General features: G+C 35.2%; 1 protein-coding gene across 4 annotated transcripts in view; it reads left to right on the top strand.

Moving 5' to 3' along the window:
• Nucleotides 1-20,335, top strand: part of CUL2 (cullin 2) — a 48,392-nt gene that overhangs the window by 10,468 nt on the left and 17,589 nt on the right. For 3 of the 4 annotated variants that reach the window (XM_085301403.1, XM_085301404.1, XM_085301406.1), the window contains exons 5-12: nt 2,120-2,225; nt 7,795-7,877; nt 10,672-10,758; nt 13,939-14,035; nt 14,125-14,235; nt 15,531-15,693; nt 16,859-16,983; nt 18,270-18,377. In XM_085301403.1, coding sequence (XP_085157529.1) covers nt 2,120-2,225; nt 7,795-7,877; nt 10,672-10,758; nt 13,939-14,035; nt 14,125-14,235; nt 15,531-15,693; nt 16,859-16,983; nt 18,270-18,377 — 880 coding nt within the window. The remainder of the gene's footprint in view (nt 1-2,119; nt 2,226-7,794; nt 7,878-10,671; nt 10,759-13,938; nt 14,036-14,124; nt 14,236-15,530; nt 15,694-16,858; nt 16,984-18,269; nt 18,378-20,335) is intronic. The other variant, XM_085301405.1, reaches the window with a different exon arrangement.

The raw sequence follows: 20,335 nt of genomic DNA, 5'->3' as shown, positions 1-20,335 counted from the left end.
GACTGATTTTTTTCAAGTGAACAAAAATTCTCAAGGGGCCTGCTGACCTGCCTTGTGTTCTGACCCTTCTGGAAGTCCAYGCAAGGATGGGAAGTGGCAGGCCTGTGGCCTTCCACACAGGCGTTTCACACACAAATTTTCAAGGGCCAGAGCACAAGCTCTGGAATCAGTTTATCAGAGTTACTGATGGTTGCAGAACCATTTAAGGTACTTCGTGAGTCTGAAAGTAGGTTAGGAGCTGTATCGCAGTCTGTCCCCACAGCGTTATCACAAGTCTTCGTTCTTTTGACTCTGTGCTGTTCTCAATTCTTTCAAGTTCACAGATTCCTATAGTGCTTTTTTCTTCCTTGCTGGTTGCTTGCCTTCCTCCCAAAATGTTCAGATATCACTAGTCTGGTATGGCCTCTGGAGTCTGAATCTGTTAAAGCGCTTCAGTAATCCTGCCCTCTTCAATGTCTGAAACAAGGCATTTTAAACTGCTAATCAGATCTGAATTTTTTTAAAAAATTGTCAGTTATGTCCTTTAAGTATTAACATAACACATATTGTAAGCATGGTAATGAAAGATGGTATTAGCAATTTTTCCTGAGTTATCTTTTTCAAGAGRGGGAGAACACTTCAATCCGAAAACGTTAGTTATTTGTTTTAAAAGAATATTGAGGATTAAGAGGGACATCTTACCGCTTTTTTTGTTCTTTTTTTTTAAAAACTACATTCAGTAGCAAATGCCAAAAAGGTGCATTTATAACATTTCTTATATATGACTGTGCCTGAAACTAATGATCCAATTTCTTTTGTTATCTTTAAAACTTAAAAGCAGCTATTTACTAGTTGCAGTTACCCTGAACTGACATAGATCATAACTAACAAAAACTGACYCTATGAAAATTGACACTGTTCTTGGATTACATAGATCTGTTCTCATCTGTATATACTGAATTGTTATAAGCCCTTAATTTTGTACTACTGCTATGTTCTAACAAAATTTACGGATAATTACCAAAAGATTTCACTACAAAAAATTCAAAATACTGAAGGAAGTATTTCTACAGCAAGTGAATGTCTCTTATGTGACTCAGTTAATCTTTGACTTGACCAGGCAGGGCCACTGAAACAAGGATTACACCTCAAAATGACAGGTGTTTTTTCTCAGCAGATTTTCATCCTTTGTACTCTTGGAAGAACCATTTAGCTTCTCTTAAAGTGCTTTGAGTTCATTTTTATCAACAGAATAGTTTGAGTTCCGTTTGTATGTTGAGAACATAATTCTGAATACTGGCAGTAAAATAAATACAATTTGAGTTAATTTATCCTGCAGGTCTTTCATTCTAGGTTATTAATCAGTTTGCATTGTCCTGTGTGTTGCCTCATGTAATGCAATGAAATTTTCAAATATTTTCATAATTGTTGCATTTTAGGGTTGGGCTTTTATTTAACTCTATAAAAGCTCCCATTTGGGATACTGAAGATGCACGAGCTAAACCAGGAGGCTTGTATAAACTGGGGGTGGGGGGGTTATTCCAAAGCAGAAAATGCATTCTTAACTTTGGTTAATTAATGATTGATTGGTTGGTTCTGGTTTCTGTGGAATGATAAAGCAACAATGGTTACATATATTTTTGTGCCTGATGTAAGCCAGTAAAGTTTTAGTCTGGGAAAAATGCAAAATAATAAACAATACAGGTAGAGGAAAATACATTTTATGTAAACATACAAGAACGTTTTTTTACAGTTCAATAAGTCACTCTAATATTAGTTGACTGCTCAGAATTTTAGTAGTTACTTTGTATATGCATGGATGAATAATATGGGCAAGTATGTTGAAAGCTGAATTCTTCTACGAGTGTGTTACTTGCCTACCAAAAAATGCTGAAAGTAGTATATCACACTTGTTTAATATATCAGTTACTAATGCAGTAATGTTTTAATATGTTGTAAAATCTTTTATAATCAAACCCATCTGTATTTTAAGAAATTCTTAAAGATAGCAATGATATTAATTTAAAAAGGTTATCTTTTGTGATGCAGGAAACATTCTGCAATTCCAGACTTTATTTAAATTTAAAATAGTACTCAAATGTTCTTTTACTTGTCTTAATTAGAATCTCTGTTTCTGTAGGTACCTCAACACACAGTTTATTAAGAAGAACAAATTGACTGAAGCTGATCTTCAGTATGGTTATGGAGGGGTGGATATGAATGAACCAYTGATGGAAATAGGAGAGGTAGGTATCTCTGAAAATAGAGGTGAATATAAATTATGTTCAGCAATGCTTCAGGTTCAGYTTTTTTCCCCTAATTTTGATTTTTCTGTGTCACAATCTGAATAGTTAAATACAGAAGACACTGTTCTGGAAAAACCTCTGGTATATCACATGACATTGCTCTCTAGAAAATATTTTGAAGAGGTGGCATCTTTGCCATTTGAAACCTTTGAAATACTACTTTTAGACTTCAATTATTTATTTATTATTATTGTATTATTATTATTATTGTTTGACTTGATGTCAAATTTAACAACTTCTTTTTGAGATTAGGGCCTGCTGTGATACAGTGCATTGTTTTTTCTAGTGCATGCTGTCTTGTACTTATATTGTACTAACTCAGTTTGAGACTAGAAGAAAGAAAATAGACATTTTGTGTATGTGGGTTTAGAGGTTTTTTTTAGCATTTTAAAATAACTTGGGGCAAACAAGGGTGACAACTACAGTTATTAAGTTGTAAAGGCTAAGGCTCACTTTTAAATATCTGTGAAATGGAAAAAGTCATAAGTAGTAATATATTTTGACATGTTACCATATGCATTTCAGGTAAGTGTAAGTGAAGCATATATCATTTGTCGTTTCATGGCTACTGTTGTACCATGAAATAAATATAAGGAAGTAAAATGAAAAGACAGTTTTACAGTTAAAAAAAAAAAAAAGAAAAGAAAAAGAAAGAAATCTTTCAGATTTTTTTCAAAATGAAAAATGTTTTAGAATATCTTTAAGCAGATTTTGAAAACAYCTCTTCAGTCTGAATCAGAACAAAACCATGATGAAGAATGCAGTTAAATAGAAAGTCTTCTRTTGAGTGTTTGTGTATCTGTTTTCTTTTTCTCCTTTCATACACACACTACTAGTTGGAGAGTGTATCTTGTTCTAGCATAATCTATAGYGGTGTGTTATATTTGTCTTTTCTCTCTACATTTGTTGTTTTCTCTAAAAAGAAAATGAACACTTCTCTCTGTTGTGGTTTGGAAGGCTGTACAGAACACTTTTTCCTCTCTTTTTTTTTTTTTTTTCCTTCTGTCTAGATCTTAATTTTTAAAGCAAAGTTGATTATAGGAGTGACTTGGGAAAAACTGTTCAGTGAGATGTGTGTCCTGAGAATACCAGAAGCACAGTCCAAAGCCTGCTTCTCACTTGGAAATTTAGGGCATTTAACCACAGTTACAAACAGCTTGTAGGTTAAAAATCAATGCAGCATTTTTTTTTTTTTTTTTCCTTCTGTCTTCCCTCCTTGCCCCCCTCCCCTTCTAATTTTAGAACTTGACCTATCAGGTGGTCACTGTTCTTACAGCTCTTGGATGTTATCATTGTAAGTAGATCTGTGCTGCCCATAGTTAAGAGTAGGGAGAGAGGTGTGAGGAAACATCTGTGCTTCTGACCAGTATCACCTGGATGGAAGAGGGCACTGCCAGTTGAAATTGTTAAAGCTCTGGCAAGTTGGAGGCAGGCACCAAGCAAAAGCACCAGAAGCAGGATATACTTTGAGACAGGACAATTCAGTGTTTTCTGTTGCTCCCAGGAAAAGGAATTCTTCTTGTCTACCTGTGCTATTTCCAAGGTTTGCTTATTGGTGCTTAAAGTTTCATCAGTGCTTGGAAGTGCATGTTGCTGCCCATTTGTGTATCTTCAAAATGGCATAAACCATGTTTCTTATCTCCTTAGGCTAAGATTTAGGTGAATCTGTCTCCACAGTTGTCTGGGGTAGTTCTTGGCTCAGTGCTAATGACCTTGTTAGTTCAGATCCTTTTAGGCTGGGAATTGTTCTGGGTTTGTTCCTGGAGGTAGGTGAATCCTCCCCCTGTTTCAGGGCACTACTAGAATCCTCAGATCCCAGTAGCAGCTTCCTTTTTGGCTACAGCTCTCCAAGKATATGTCTTCCAGAGAAAAACAAGTAGCAGACCTGGCATTTCAGCTTTTTTTGAGTGTTCATTTTTCCTCAAATCTTTAGAATCTTAAACAGAAAAATGCTGTCACAGAGAAATACTAGTGAGCTTTATGGTTTGTTTGTTTTAACCAGGATCCATTGGAGTGTGTTTATGATCATAAAAACAATGCTTGTAGGATATCAGGCATCACAGTTTCCTCCCTGCCTTTGTGAGGAGCATTGGGGAATGCTTTCTGAGTCTATGCGGATAGACTTCATTCTGTGGTCAGTGTTAGGTTCTGATTATGCGCTTGGATATTGTTACAATAGCTACAGTTCCTCTTCTCTCCAGTTAGCTAGAGTACTGGGAGATTACTGTGGAACCGAGGGATTTTTCTCATCTTCTTAATTTCAGTGAATARTTTAGAAATCTCTGATCCAGAATGGGTTTTCTGATGGGCTGAATCATTATCAATGGCACATGCTTGTGATGATGATGGACCCCTCTAAAGAATACCACTGCTTCTATACCACTGTGATAAAGAGCTGTTCACAAATTCAGAGAACTTATTGAAAAATTTGGCAGAGATGCTTTTATCCCAAATAAGGGGCCCAAATGAGGTCATTTTTCTTCAAGCTTTCCAGCAGATCATCCTATTAGGCCTGGCTTGTCATTTGGGCAGGTGATGTGGAGTCACAGATTCTTAAGCAGGAAACCTATGATTTCTGGTGAAGATGTTCAGGATGATGTCTGCAATTCTACTAATCAGTTTTTGGATTATTTCACTTCCTAATACTCCTTCTGTTTCTCTCTTACTTTCTACTCTTAACAGATTATGAAGAGAGTATTGGTAATGCTGCCTCTTGGGCAGTAAAGCTGGTCTGTTACTGGTGTAGGAGTAGGTTTACGACAGCAGCTTCTTTGTCCTGAAAAAGATTACTGACTGAAGTCCTGTGTTCAGGTAGTTTTTGAGGAATTCATTGCCTTAGAAAGGAAACTTAGTCACATTTTTTTTGAACTGCAAGGCATTCGCCAAGTTTATCAAGTCTTTGTATGGAAACATTTTTAATTTTGTTATCATTTCTATTCAGGATCCTGCCATCTATTCTTTGGATTATACCAAGGGGGTTACAAAAGTTTTTATCTCAGTTGTTTCTTACTTGCAGAAGGAAGGAATTACCATTTATTTCTTTTTGGGTGACTGAGTTGATCTTGTCCTTTATCTACSCAGGAGCAAACAGATTTTGTATACGGTTTTCCTCAGCATGAAGTTACAGACATAACATTCTGTATTTAGAATTCGTAGAAGCAGAGTTGTACTCTCTATCTGTTAAAGTTGATCTACTTTAACATCACTCCAACGTGCTAATGAATCTTTGGGAGCTTTTCAATAATCTGCTTATATCCAGAGTATGTGCCTGCTTAGCTTTTTGGGGTACACAGTGAGTACTTGTGTGAGGCTGGAGGGGGATGTGAATGATGTTTATGGGTATGGCTGCAAACAATTTATCATCCCAACAAGCATTCCAGAGATCAAATGATTATAGTACTGGGAGAAGTACAAGATGAGATTTGTTGGTGAAAGGAGTCAGCCAGTGCTTGCAGAAGATCTTATCCTTTTATATTTTCTGAATGTATAATGAAGGATACTACTTCTCTGAGTTGCGAATGTCAGTGATTTCAGAGTCCTGAATTTTCAGTGACTTCTGGGAGCACTGAGCTATGAAATGTTTGGGATGTGGCTTCCATTTTTTTATGCATCATAAGGCAAAACATGCTGGAATTGAATGAACTACTCTGTTCTGTATCGTCAGTCTAAGTGGAGCAGTGAGGTCAGTCTCTGCAAGGAGAACAAAGTCTCTTGAGTTGATATATCATTGCTGGATTGATCTGTCTGTAATGTACTTAAAAAAAAAAAAAAAAAAAGGACAACTTGAGCTTTTCAAATTGGCGGATCACATGCGAGATACCGTATCAGAGACCACATTTAAGAGATCACACTATGGAATGAAACTACCTGAGGTCAACCCCTTAACCTCACAGTCACGAAAAGTGACAGTTCTTTTTCTCCAGAATTAACTTCTTTCTGTGCTCCCTGCTGGATGAGTTCCTGCTGTCCTAGTTAGAGAAACTGTTTTTCCTCTAGCTGTTCTTCTGTTCCTTTTCACATAGTAAGACACTGAAAATCACTTCCCAGATAGCTTTGGTTTCATAACATTGTCTGTTTTCTGAGAAGCAAATCTTTCTCTTCTTTGGAGCAGCTTCTGATGCAGCTGGGTCAGCTCTACCTCCCTAACATTTGTGCACTGTATTATAGCATGGTGCTGGATAGCTTTGAGAGACAGAGCAAGTTTGTCTGCTCTTTAACAGGAAGATGTTACAGGGGATTTCACAAAGTGRATCAGATTTGATGCCTAGGCTGCAGTTAGTTGCCTACTTCAAGTTGAAACATACTTGTCTAATGTTTTGTTTTACAATTTATAGCTAAGGGGCTGTTAGCTCTCTCAAGATTTGCTTAGCACTAGTACTACTTCTGTTCTTGCTGAGGTTTGAGCAGTTCAGTTTTTCTCAGTCTACTACTGACTGGTAGGTTTTCTTTTAGARGTCTCAGGGGATTAGTTATCCCCATTGAGCTTTAAATCAGGCTTGGACTTAACTTGTTGAGAAAAATCTTTTGAACAGCTATAATCCAAGTGTTTATTAAAATAGCATATTTTGAGARCAATTACTTTATCCACAAGAATATGAAGTCTTCAAGCCCATTTGACTGATCCCTCTAAAGATACTTTTGGAACAGGATCACCATCACTATTCATCTAAAATTCTTAGTGAAGGTTATTTGAATTCCACTGAAGTCAAGATACTAGCTTGCTAATGTCTTTGCCTAAACTATGTACTGCTTAGTTTGGAGATGTCTTGGATATGAGGGTTCTTGTCTTTTAGACAGACCTCTTAGCAGCTGACCAGAACATGTTCCTTACTGTCAACTAGCTCTTGTTTTATTATAGTTTTTAGCAATGTTGGTGGTGATACAAAATGAGTCTGTCCTTGATCTGCAAGGCTGCAAGTGTCCTTCATTCACATTTTCCCTAAACATTGTGCTAGTATTCTGGTGTCTGCACGCAGGCAACGCTCTCAAAGTAGAAAGGCAGGTTACTTGTCTGTAATTATGCAGGTATGTTGTTTATATGTATTCTCAAAACTTGTCCTCATGGACAACTTGCTTAGCATCCTTATATTTATTTAGGAGTCCTTGATTAATAGGAGCCAGGGAATGCACAAGTAGCATGCATACAGGGGCAAGAACAATTTTATTTGGCCACTGCCTGAACAGAAATTCTATGTCTATCATTGCTAGTTTACAGATAGATACATGCCCTGTGTATCCAAATGCAGCTGGATATTCTGGAAGAAAAATGATAAAATAATCCAGCTTTAATAAAAGGTAGATAAGGCATATTGAGAGGTAGGGTAGGAGGTTGTTTCTAAGCAGCAAAATTTTTTTTAAGGAGGAAAAAGGATATTTCATGACTTATATTTCAAATCATGAGTGCAAATTGGAGTCATCTTTATTTCTTTTTTTGTTTTGATTGCTTTGTTATCTTTACAATGTATATATATATTTATTGATACAAGCTTGTGGTGTTGTGTCCTGACAGCTAGCCCTGGATATGTGGAGAAAACTAATGATTGAACCACTGCAGGCTATCCTCATTCGAATGCTCCTCCGAGAAATAAAAAAGTGAGTGTTTATTTTCTGATTATTTTCTGCTTTTACAATGTTAAGGGTATTTCATTTGTTTATTTTGGAAAGCCTGTGAACTCTGATCAAATGCTTCTCTGTTTTGCCTGAAGATAGTTTTTTGCCTTGATGACATTATTTTATGAACTTCTGTAWTGGTTGCTACAAATTGTAGTTTGTGTGTGCAGAAAAGACTCTGAATTCAAAGTTATTTCACTGTAACCCAGGGGTAGTGATCTTTTCTTCCTCAACAGCCCTTCTTATCAGCAGGAGTGGGGAATATCTAGAATAATTATCTAAGGCCCAGAGGGTRCCTTTTGCCCTTTTCTTGACCTAAAGCTATCTGCTAACAGTTTCTGTGCTGTCAGTAAACATAAGGATCAGGATTCATGCAAGGGCTTACTGGAGCCAGAAGAGGTATGTTGCTTTTTGTGGGACTCAAAACAATTTTTGGTTATCTGCCAAGACTTCTGGCTTTTTGTTGCTCAGTTGAATGACCAGTTCAACATTTTACTTAACATTCTTGGTACCTTGTTTTAATTGTGAGATGGACATCTTTACTGTTTGCACTTTTTCAGAAATAATAAATTTCTTCAATTTTTGTCACTTTTAAACAAAGTCTTTGGTAATTACAGGGTAGTTACAGTTATAGTATCTCTGTTAAATGCTTGGGATGTTTTTATGAGGGTTTAAAACATAAAACAAATTTCAAAAGGGTTCTTTTTTACTTATAATTGAAATCTACTACAGACTGTGTGTGTAGTAAGTTCCATCAGTTTTTCACTTCTACTGTTAACTGAGATAACTCTGAAGTTGCCTAATGGCTGGGCTTTCTTAAGTGATTGTGTGCCTCAGTGACTCAGGTGAACAGGTTTAACACAGGTGAACTGAAAGAATGAGGTAATCTGCATGATTGAGGTGCCCTGGGCATGTAGTTACCAGCCAAAAAGTGATACTCAAAAGGCAGCAAAAGACTGATTTTAATATTATCACTTTTCTTCCTTCCTGAATTCAGTTTTTGAAGGCTTTGTAATTGGTATGATGTCCTTCTGAGATGCTGCTTCTGAAGCCAGAAAGTACTTATCAACTTTCAGCCACTGCTTCCTTTGTAGCCACTGCTAATTCTGCTTCCTTTGCAGAATTTCCTTTACGATTATATTACAGCTAAAAGAAGATTCTCTAAATAATGGTGAAGAAAATCCTCCTTTACTACATCAAGCACAGTAACATCACACAAATGTTTTGATCARTCTGTGTATTTTGTTGAGGGGAGGGGGTAATCTGTTAGATTTTTGTTTTTAAACAGACTTCTGAAGTCTGTTAAAAGTGATGAAATGTGTTAGTTTGAGGCTGACTGTGRACCTCACAAGGGTATGTAAGTCAAGACTCTCATTGGCTCCATGGAGCTTTAGATCCTGAGACTGTAACAAGTTGATGCTATTTGTTACCAAAACATTTGGAAAGCTATATTTAAAACTTGAGTCATTGTCCGTTGTGGTTGGGTCTGTRTTTTCTTTTTCTACATTATTAAGGGTTTTACTGTGTGATCTCAAGTTATTTCCTCTCTGTTTCTCAAGATACAGAATTAATAATTTGCGTCAGGCTTGTTCTGACCACTTCTTGATTTRCATATCATGTAATGAAATATATAAGAGAGAACTTAGTATACTAACTTCTTTTTGGTATCATGAAGTGCAGAGATTACTTCTGGAATACTTAGGATTGCGTTTCTTTGAAGCAATATTCTTGTCATTGATTTTTTTGCTGTGACTCCATGTCAGGTTTGCAAAAGAATTTGAAAGGATTTTCTGCAAACAGCTGATAATTGTCATTTTAACATTGAGTTCAGCAATTCAGTGATTAAACTGTCTTTGAAGAAATAGATGTCAATAAGTTACACATATCAGAGGTACAGGAATATATGTGGGAAGATTGATTTTGTTACTTGAATACTTAATAAAATTACAATACAGAAATGTATACACCACAGCCCCAAATAAGATGCCTTTTCTGCTGCACGACTTAAAATTTTGCATGGTTTAATTCATTAAAGTTTTCTTTTATAAAAAGTTTAAAATTGAGTAGTTGAACTTCTTATAATCARAAGATTTTGCATAATATAAACCACTATGTAGAGTTAATAACATCACTGTGAACTTGTTGCATACAGAGGTATGTTTATTACTGTACTGGAAAGGTAAGGGGAGGGAAACCACAAACTTTGCTTTCAGTTTTTATTTTATGAATTTATTTAACTGCAATTTAAAAAAGACTTCTAACTAAAGTCGTAAGTACATATATACCTGCAAGAAGCTATAAACTTGCACGATACACTGTACATTAAAATTAACACTAAACTTWTTTTGAGATATAGAAACAATGAAATACAAGTAGTGACTTAGGTTCAGCTAAACAAGAAACCTAAACTGACTGAAGAGTTTGCTAATGCCAAAAGTAGCAGGCCATACTCTTGTCCCTTTCTTGTGCTGGCTTTGGTGCTTATCTGATCCCTTAGTGAGCCAGCTGAATGCTAATATGACARAAAACTATCTACTTTTTCTTTCTTGGCTTAATATTTCCCTGGATTGGCATGATGAGTCAGTTTAACAAAGGATTATACAATTGCCAAAACAATGTGAAAGAGATGTGGAGGCTTGTGACTGAGTGAAAGGGAGCAGGATTTGCCTCCTTGACAGACAGAGTTGTTAAATCTCTTAAGCCTGTCTTGTCTGACTGCACTCTTTTATATAWAAAAAATTTTGAATATAACACACTTTCTTCCCCCTCCCTCTAGCCCAAGCATTCCTTCTGCAAGGCAAGCCGAATGTCAACTTACGCATTTTTGTTTCAACACAACAGGAAGCCGACAAGATCACAAATTGTGAGAAAACTCATATATGAAATTCTTAAACAGAAATAATAAAAGAAATTGTTCAAGGATTAGCTCAAATGACAGTGTGATTAGTGCAGACTAACCAGGACAGACTTGTTTACTACAGATAACTAACACTCTTTAATTGTACATATTCCTCTCTAAGCTGATAAATAATTTATATGATCCACAGAAGGGAAATCTACAGGAGGTTAAGAACATTTAAAACAAAAATGTTCTAAACAGGCTAGTTTAGTTTACAATGAGTTTTATATTTAATTGGGCTACATGGGCCATTGGTCTGGCACAGCAGAACACTTAGTTTTAAATGATAGAAATTTAGTTTTAATTAAAACTATATTTATTACTGTACCTTTAAATATGTTTAGATGGATGTAGTATCATGGTGTGCAATACATGCAATCACTGTAAGCTTTAATGTTAAAATAGGAGCAAAATATAGTTAATATAAACTGCACAATCTCCTTGATCTTGTGTTTTGTAGTTTTCTCCTTTGATTTGAAAAAGAAACAGAGAAATTAGTAGACCTTATGTTTCTACTGATTTATTCTTTTGTGGATTATACAGTAGTTTATCCAGATTCTCAATCAAATATAACCTCATACTTTACTTCTCCCAAGAAGTCCTGTGACAACCCTGCTTCTCAAACTGCTGCAGCCAGTCTGTAGCTGTTTGCATCTGTATTGACCAGCTGACTACTACAAGCAGAAGATAGGCGTAACAGAATTTCCCCTCAGCAGGACCACTGATTTGTGTATCCTCAGCTGATAGTCTTTACYGCAACTATGGTGAAAATCATCTCTGAAATTTCTGTAGGTGTCTCAAATTTCATTCAAACTGGCYATCTGCTTTAGATATTCTTTGTAGCACAGTGCTATTTGTATAAAYACAAACTTGAAGATGCTGCCAAAGTGGAAGGAGTGATACCTTTGTGACACATGCTGCCTATCTTGTAAATAGTGTAGCTTTTCAGGTTGGTGCACGATAAAGTCTATAACATAGTTTTTGTCAGTACATTTCTTGACACCTTTGATATAAATACATAATGCTCTCACACTGAGGAAACTATTTAACCCTTAAAATGGGGGTGGTGGTGGTATATTTTACAAAAAATATCTAAATGGTCATGGTCTTTGCTTTGTTTTGTTTTCCACTGTATTAAAATGTGTGGCTTTAGTTAAACAATTAAAGCTGTAAAATTCTGAATCAGAATTGACAGCATATAATTTTCCTGATACTAAGAATCTTGTTCCAGATTTGTCATTTGATTGGCAAGACACACTCTTATTGCCTTCTTATCCTGAAGCATGTCAGTTTTACTCTTTATTGTGTGCTACCTCCTCCCCCCAAAGGAGGCCAGTTCTATGTTAAGCTCCTTTTCCTCCAGTGCCTTCATGTAGTATGGCCTCTGTTGCTACAGCCCGTCTGCTCCCTTGCAGCTCTGCCATGGAGCTGCATCTGTCTCCTTTTACTTTTATACTTTTCCTAATAATACATCAGCCTTTGAACTCCTTAGTCCTGACCTTTGCAGCTTACCTTCTCCTTCAGCATCTGCATTGTGTAAACAGCTCCAGCACTGCATGGGCAAAAGCCTGTGAAGTGACCTGTGAACCAAGCAGGGAGAGTCGTGTAGTTCATGWGGTTGTATCATCAGTGTCTTTCAGGGTCCAGAACCCTGCACACTAGGGGCACGTTAAAGTGCAGACCTCCAAGATGCTTTAACTTTTAGTTACAGAGGTTCCTAGGTCCAGGGGCAGTATGCTATACGCAGAGGTTGCATCTATCCTGCAACATATGGGGCTCCTTAGCCCTCCTGGATGAAAGCGGTTTCAGCCCCAGCTGGTACTGGGGCTCCTGCCTTCTTTTGGCATCAGCTGCCACCTCTGCCATCCTATAACCTAACCAAGCAGAGCCAGACTGAGAAGGAATACAGGGTATGATTGCATGTACACTAAACCAGACCTTTATTCCATTTGTTCAGCTAGCAGAAACAAGGGGAAAACTTCCCTCCTATTCCCTGGGGGAGAAAGAAAAGAAAAAATCTCTGAATYAGACCGTCCCTTCTGGAGCTGTTACACATTAGATTAGCTCAGTCATAATAAGGAGCCAAGCTGCGCTTGATTTGTTCCCAGACTGCAAGCTGCAAAAAACATTTAGTGATGGCTTGTAATCTGTTAGAAGGCTAGTTCTTTTCTAGTCTTTATGAGCATAAACCTTCAGATTTTAGGACACAGTAGTATTTAAAACAAATATGCATAATTAACAATGTTGTAGACACATGAATATTRTGTATATAATGTATATACATTGATGTACATTGAAAACATTATATACATTGATGTGTATAACAAAGATTACTAGTTTGGTTGTCTAGGCAAACCTCCCTAGCTCATGGACAGCCTTTGTAGTTTTTTAATTAGATCTGAAGCAAACATATAGTGTATATATGTATATAGTGCAGTTTATGTTTTAAGGATGTCAGTGCTGCTGTGAGTGGGACTGTTTTCAGTGTTTGCAAAGAAGTGAACACTATTTTTGGCATGCAAAACACTTGTGGATCTGAAAAGAATATTTTTTTCATTTGACTTCATTCACTTGAAGTTCAGATATTGACTGCAAAAAATAAGGTTTTCCTTTTCTAATGTATGATAGAAAGTCATGTTGAAGGTGCACCAAGTACATTATTTGTTCCACATGATATCAGCTCATTCACTGGATGTGAGATACTCAGAAATGAATGTAGCATGCTTCCTGGTGTGATGTTGGCAAAAGTTACTTTCTTGGGGCAGGAGAATGTGATGCTGAAGTAATCAATATTTAATGAGGGCTRTGCATAAAAGATGGAACTTACTGTAAATTGTAGACTACTTGATTAGAGTGTATGATTTTAGACTACTTACATACATAACAAGTATTTAGAAATCTTATGACCTGCAAATGACTGTAAATAGCCTATGAATTATGATCTCAACAATGTAAGTATACAGGAGAGAAGAAAAATGAGTGGATTTTTTATTTTAAGATTAATCATATTCATTTCTTTACCAATTTAAGCAGAGGAATTTACTGGAAATTTTTTGAATATGATGTTACGGGGTTTCATTAGATTATCAGAGTAGTTACACTAAATACCTATATTCTCATGAATGTCTGTTTTGTCTATTTCAGTGACCGCTGTGGAGAAGACCCAAACCAGAAAGTAATCCATGGGGTTATTAACTCCTTTGTTCATGTTGAACAGTATAAAAAAAAGTTCCCCCTAAAGGTAGATGCACATTTCTGATTTATGTTTTTAATTGCTTATGTTAATCTAGTATCTGTATTATTTGTCCTTAAAAAAAATCTTCTTTTTAGTTTTATCAGGAAATTTTTGAGTGTCCTTTTCTGAATGAAACAGGGGAGTATTATAAACAAGAAGCTTCAAATTTATTGCAAGAGTCAAATTGCTCACAGTACATGGAGAAGGTAAGAGATTCTTCTATCGGCTTGCAATAACTAAGGTAAAATCTGAGATTGCTACTTTATTGGTGATTCATGTTTTCCTGTTCATTTTCTAGGCTTGTTCTTTGTTGTATGCTTTCTTGCAGTTTGAGATTATTTTGATGGCAAAGTTACTTTGAATAGAAGCTGTAAAGCTTGTTTATGGATATAAGCTTCAAAATATTTCGTAATAAATGGTAAATCAATGTGGATTAGCAGAAATTTTAAAGTTCATAGATAGTTTTAAAAATCTGTCAGGTTGATCAGCGTACTCCCTCATTTCCTTATCTTCCTGCTGTTTAGGATTCTATATGTATAATAGCATAACATGAGAGTTTTAGTAGTGTAATGGTTAGTAAAGAGTATTGTGGAGATGTTACAGAGCGCTTTTTTTTTTAATTATGTACTCTGAGTTAGGAGTCTTGTTTTGCTTTATAGYGTATGAAGCCAAGTTATGGTTAAATTACTTGGTTAAGAAATGTTACTTTTAACATAAGTTAAAATATCTATGACTTGTTAGAAAGACAGAGATAAATATAATACTAGAAATGAGTCCTAAGTGCCRTCAGTTTAGTAACAAGAAAGGAAATAGAAAAGCTGAAAAGAAGTCTCTTGGATTGCGTTTTACCATCAGGACTATAAGCTAATAGTTATGTACTGACATGAAATTCAAATTCAATTCAACCACAAGAAATGGGGATTCATCTCTCCTATTATTTGCTGTTTGCAGCTGCACTAATCTCTCTAGGCTCCCTTCTTGTTCACTGGTAGTAAGTGCTGTTATGTTAGTATTCATACGACTTGTTTATGTAATGCCCGTTTTTCTCACTGAGGTTATAAAGAGAGTATTTATGACTGGCTCAGGTGTAGACCTATTCCTTTTGGGCAGATGTCTATCTACAAGTACACAGGTTTGGAACAGAGAGGTGATTCTAATAGTCATATAATTACGTGTCTTGGCAAAACTGTCTCAGAAGTATCCTCAGAAGTAGTAAGAAGAAAGATAAGAAAAAGGGGGAAGACCAGTTACAGGGTTGAAGAGAAGAAGGAATTTCAAGAAGAGAAGTATTGAGCGCTATTACATATCTAATAGCGACTGATCCTAGTCAATACCCTAAATAGAAGATGACATTCATTCAGTAACTGCTTTTTTTTTTAAAGAGTGGAGTTAATGTTTCAGCATCCTGGACAAGTTCTTTTTTTTTTAACTTTTTATTTCCCTGTCCTTTAAACTGTCCTTTAGTATTTCATCTGTTCTCAGTTTGAAAACTTGTGTGTAGGTTTTAGGTAGATTAAAAGATGAAGAAATGCGATGTCGGAAATACTTGCATCCCAGCTCGTATGGCAAAGTGATTCATGAATGCCAACAGAGAATGGTAGCTGATCACTTGCAGTTTCTGCATGCAGAATGTCACAATATTATCAGACAAGAGAAAAGAAGTGGTAAGTCTCACAAAAAGCATGACATGTTCCTGGTTTTATCCATTTAGTATTATAGCTTACTGTCTTTATTCAGTGACCTCTTGTGTACTAAAACATTTTCAAGTAAAACACATTATATATCTGGAAAGCTCAGTTAAACCCTGAATGACATCTTCCTTTTACTATATAATTCATTATTATTCTTCCAAAAATATACTCGAAACTTTCTTTTTGCTTTTGTTCTTGACTACTCTTCCTTCAGCCAATTCACTCTTTCTATGTCTTAGTGAGCTTAAAAACACACTGAAGTCTTATATCCTGTAGAACTAATCATACTTTCTGCTTGTGTTTTCATTTGTAAACCARTGAGTCGACTCTATAGATTTCATCATCATTCAACAAGTCAGGGATGTAAAATATTTTGGCTTCTTCTCATAGCTATGTTTTATTGTCCAGAATCCATTGTGACTTCTCTTCCTAAAYACTTTTTACAGAAGCAGATGTTTTTATAATTATAGTCCTTGCCTGCTTAAAAAAAAAAAAAGCTTCATGATGACTACATGCCTCTTACCATTGAAAGAATGCATATTCTTGCATGGAAGATGGTATCTATTATCTGAAACAAATTAATTTTCACAGCAAAATTCAGAATTTACCTAGTATTGATGTTCTGCTTCCTGAAAGTTTTGCAAAATTAATCAGAGCTTGAGTCCTTCTTTTGTATGAAATCCATAAAAATAGGAGTTGCTTAGACATTTACAACTTTTCTAACATGAGAAAAATTTCAAACCAACACCAGAGGAAAACAAAAAGGTAAGATGATACCAAAACTGATCTGACTAGTCAAGTGCTGCTAAGGGCAATTTAGAGAGGCAAACATTTAAAAATAAACTGGACAATACTTCTCCATACCAGACCACCTTTCCTTTTAGACTCTATCCTAGATAAGCAGTATTGGAAGACTGAGATGGTCGCAGTCAGATTGATTACTTAGTAAATATTTACATTAGCCCTACTCTTCCCTTTTGTTCTTTTGTCAATGATCCAATGTATGTTGTAAATTTTTTTCAAAACAGTTGGTCTTGTTTCAGTCTTTGAAAAGTTTTGTGTGAAATTATGATACTATAGTAAGTGTTGATTTTCAGTGTTTCTAAGCATATTCTGTAAAAATGTATCTCTGTTACAGACATGGCAAATATGTATACTCTACTTCGTGCTGTGTCAAGTGGTTTACCTCATATGATTCAGGAACTACAAAACCATATCCATGATGAGGGCCTTAGAGCAACCAGCAATCTTTCTCAGGAAAATGTGAGTTCACTTAGGCCGCTGAATTAACGTTCCTAACGAAATGTTTATCTTTTGCTTTTTAGTCCAGTCTGTTTCTTTAATTTTGTCTATATGAAGTTGATTTGGAACTTTATGGATAAATTGTAGTTTCTAATCAGCAAGATTAGTTGTGCAACACATATCTATCCTGAGAGTTGATTGTTGTGATCTGACTGGAAGCAGGAACTACAGATGCATAGTTTTCATCATTGTGTGATGCCATCAAGGCAAGCTGGTCCTTGCCTTGCATGTGTTTTTCTTTTCCTAAGTTTCTTTAACTCAATGGCGTTGKCTGTGTTGGTACATTAGGAGCCAGTGATGTTAAGTTAGTTTAATTATGTTATTTGTAAAGACCTGACATCCTCTGCTGATTTCAGTGTGATGTTTTTGACTAATAGCTTTTTAGTTTCATGTTTGAATGTGAATTTCTGAAGATACTATGGCTACTTAATTGTTCTACTAAAGTGTTTTTGTTAAACTTTTTGCAATTCATATTTATGCAAATCACTCGCTTTCRTTTTTGTTTCATGACTCTAGTTTTTTTTTTTGTTTTATTTTGTTTTGTTTTCTAAGAGGGGTACCACCTGAAATTATGTTTGAACATTTGTGCTTCACTTTAGGATGGTGACTTTTGCCATCCAGTTCTAATAGAGTTCTTAGAAGGTGTTTCTGTCTGTAAAAATACAAAGTGAGCTGTTGTAAATTCACCCTTCTTGTTGACTGCCAAGGAGCATGTTTACTCTTCCCCGACTCCCATGTAAATACTGCTAATGGACTGAAAGTATTTAGTAGTCTATATCGCTTTCAAATTATTAAGTTTACTTAGCTTATTCTTCAAACTAATTGTGTCTACACAGGGAAATGAATGCAGAGCCATGAGGGTGATGAAAATTTACAATGCTATATAGATAACTCAAAATGCGAACTAGTTTTCTCTACTCTGTGCATTAAGTACTCTGTCCTCGAAGCACTGTTAATGTGTGCTGTGGGGAAAGATTAGGCAACATGAGAGCAATGTAGACTTTTAAATGTATACATTTGATAGGAGGATTGTATATGTAACTATGGACATTTTATTTCTAAGACATGCTTATGCACAGTAGTGTAACATATCACTTTGCAGAAACAATCCTCTTTAAGACTTAATTACTAGTGGTTTTAATTTTTATCAGAAAGAGTAATTAGAAAAATCTTTATTAATGTGGATATAATTATATTTCTGCTCCTTTTCTCARTAACTTCCTTTCTATATTATCTACCTTTTTTAGATGCCAACTCAGTTTGTGGAGTCAGTTTTGGAAGTACATAGTAAATTTGTTCAGCTTATCAACACTGTTTTGAATGGTGATCAACACTTTATGAGTGCCCTTGACAAGGTAACTTTTGCTAATGAAATAAGAAAAATGTTGAAAAACAAAATGCTAGACTCTGTTTCACACTCACCATAGTTCATAGTGATATAATTCTCATGCAGTTTTTCTTGTTTTGAAATGCAACAGAACAAAAGAAAATCCAGTAATTTTAGTATTATTGAAAAAAGTATGTACAGAGGAAACCACATTAATCTTAAAAATTTTGCTGAAAGGAGGATCTTTCTTTCATTAAAAGTCAAAACTCAAAGATAGAACTGACTCGTTTAATGTAAATTTAAATGTAAATGAGAGAAATAGACTTACTGTGGTTTCTGGAAAGTTCAGCAGCACTTAAATGGATTTAAACTTGGATTTCGTTTCTGCATTAATGGTTTAACTATAAATGCTGATAATGTTACTTACACAGCAGCTTTGTTTAGATTTTTTCAAAATGACTACAAAGAGTTTCTGGAAACTTCTATTACTTCTTTCATTGGTCAACATAGCTAACTTTTTCCTGGAGAAAACTGCACTTGAAATGAATTAAGCCTATTTAGGGAAGGAGGCTTGCTGCACTTTTTGTGAAAGGCAAAGATGCTAAGGTATTCAAGTAAACAGTTCTAATTGCTATAAATTTGATTTCTAATTATAATAATTTAATAATTTACTTCTGTGTAACATGCCTGGTCTCATTTGGGATTGGATGGCTCCACCTGAAAAGTACCTTTTATCTAATCCATTTGTTAACTTCCCAGTGTTTCATATATCTTTGTATACTTTTCCTGAAAAATGCATCTAATACTTTCCTATGTGTAACTACCTGCCGTAGGATGCATAGATATATTTCATTACCCTTTTGTAGTGTTTACAGTAGTTACAGTTTTTAGTTGGGGTCTTAGTCAAAGATTTAGATGAATTTCAGCAAAGGTTAACATGGAAAGACATAGTGATGAGGATATCAATAATAAAATTGATAGGTACTCTTCCTTTTTTGATATTGAGGAAGTGCTTTTTYAGCATTTTAAACAGACATTTGTATCAGTGCCTAATACATTTCTGTCTCAATTGCAAGTAGTGTCATTTACCAGAAGATGAGGTAATATGAGATCAACAGCTATATTTGTTGGCACATAGCAATATGCTTTTCCTTTAAATAATTCAGTTCTTTACTCCAATCATCTATCTTCATTACAATAAATATTTAAAATCTTAGCCTGTTGTCATTTTTTTTTCAGGGTCAAAATCAAAATTGCTGCTGTTGTCCCCAGTATTACTACAAGGGATTATTTTAAGCTTCAAAAAGTTTCATATTTCTTGTCAAATCAAGCATCCCTTTCTCATAGGGATTCTAGAGACCTGTTGTCAAATATTGGAATGTTGTTGAAACAGCATAGAAAAGACTTCTTTTTCAGTACTACTTTATAAATATCTTTTTCTGCATAAGTATATTTGAGCTTCAATATTCCTAACATAGTATAGGAATTTAATGAAATATGTTTTCTGTTACACGTACTAGTTAAAATATTACTGAATTTTGAGGGCTAAATCTTCAAATAATTTATGCATAGTTCTTTCYAGAGGCAGTCAGCTAGCCACGTTCTACTGTAGTTCCCAGGAATTGTAGTCATGCAACATTTTTGGTTCAGTATTAATTTAAAATGTGGATTTAAATGTATTTTAAACTACTAGTTTTGATTATTCTGTTCTTTGTCRTGCAATTTCTAATTCCAAATTGCCGATAACTACTTCCTTTTCTTTTTCCTCATAATTCAGCCTTTCTTCAACTACTGCATTTTTTGTACTCCATTGCTTCTAGTTTTTATATGATAACTCTTAATAGTATTTCTACTCCTCTTTATTCTGTCAAAAAATTCAACAACCAAAAAAGCTTTTTTTTCTTACTGTGATGAGTACACCAAGTATATTTTCAAGTCGAGATTCATGCTGTTGATGCAAGATTGTGCTACTGTTCAAATCAGTTT

The sequence above is a fragment of the Rhea americana genome, unplaced genomic scaffold (assembly GCF_003343005.1).
Source record: "Rhea americana isolate MKP2758 unplaced genomic scaffold, rheAme1 scaffold_176, whole genome shotgun sequence".
Taxonomy (NCBI): Eukaryota; Metazoa; Chordata; class Aves; order Rheiformes; family Rheidae; genus Rhea; species Rhea americana.
This window is presented reverse-complemented; position numbering and strand designations above follow the sequence as displayed.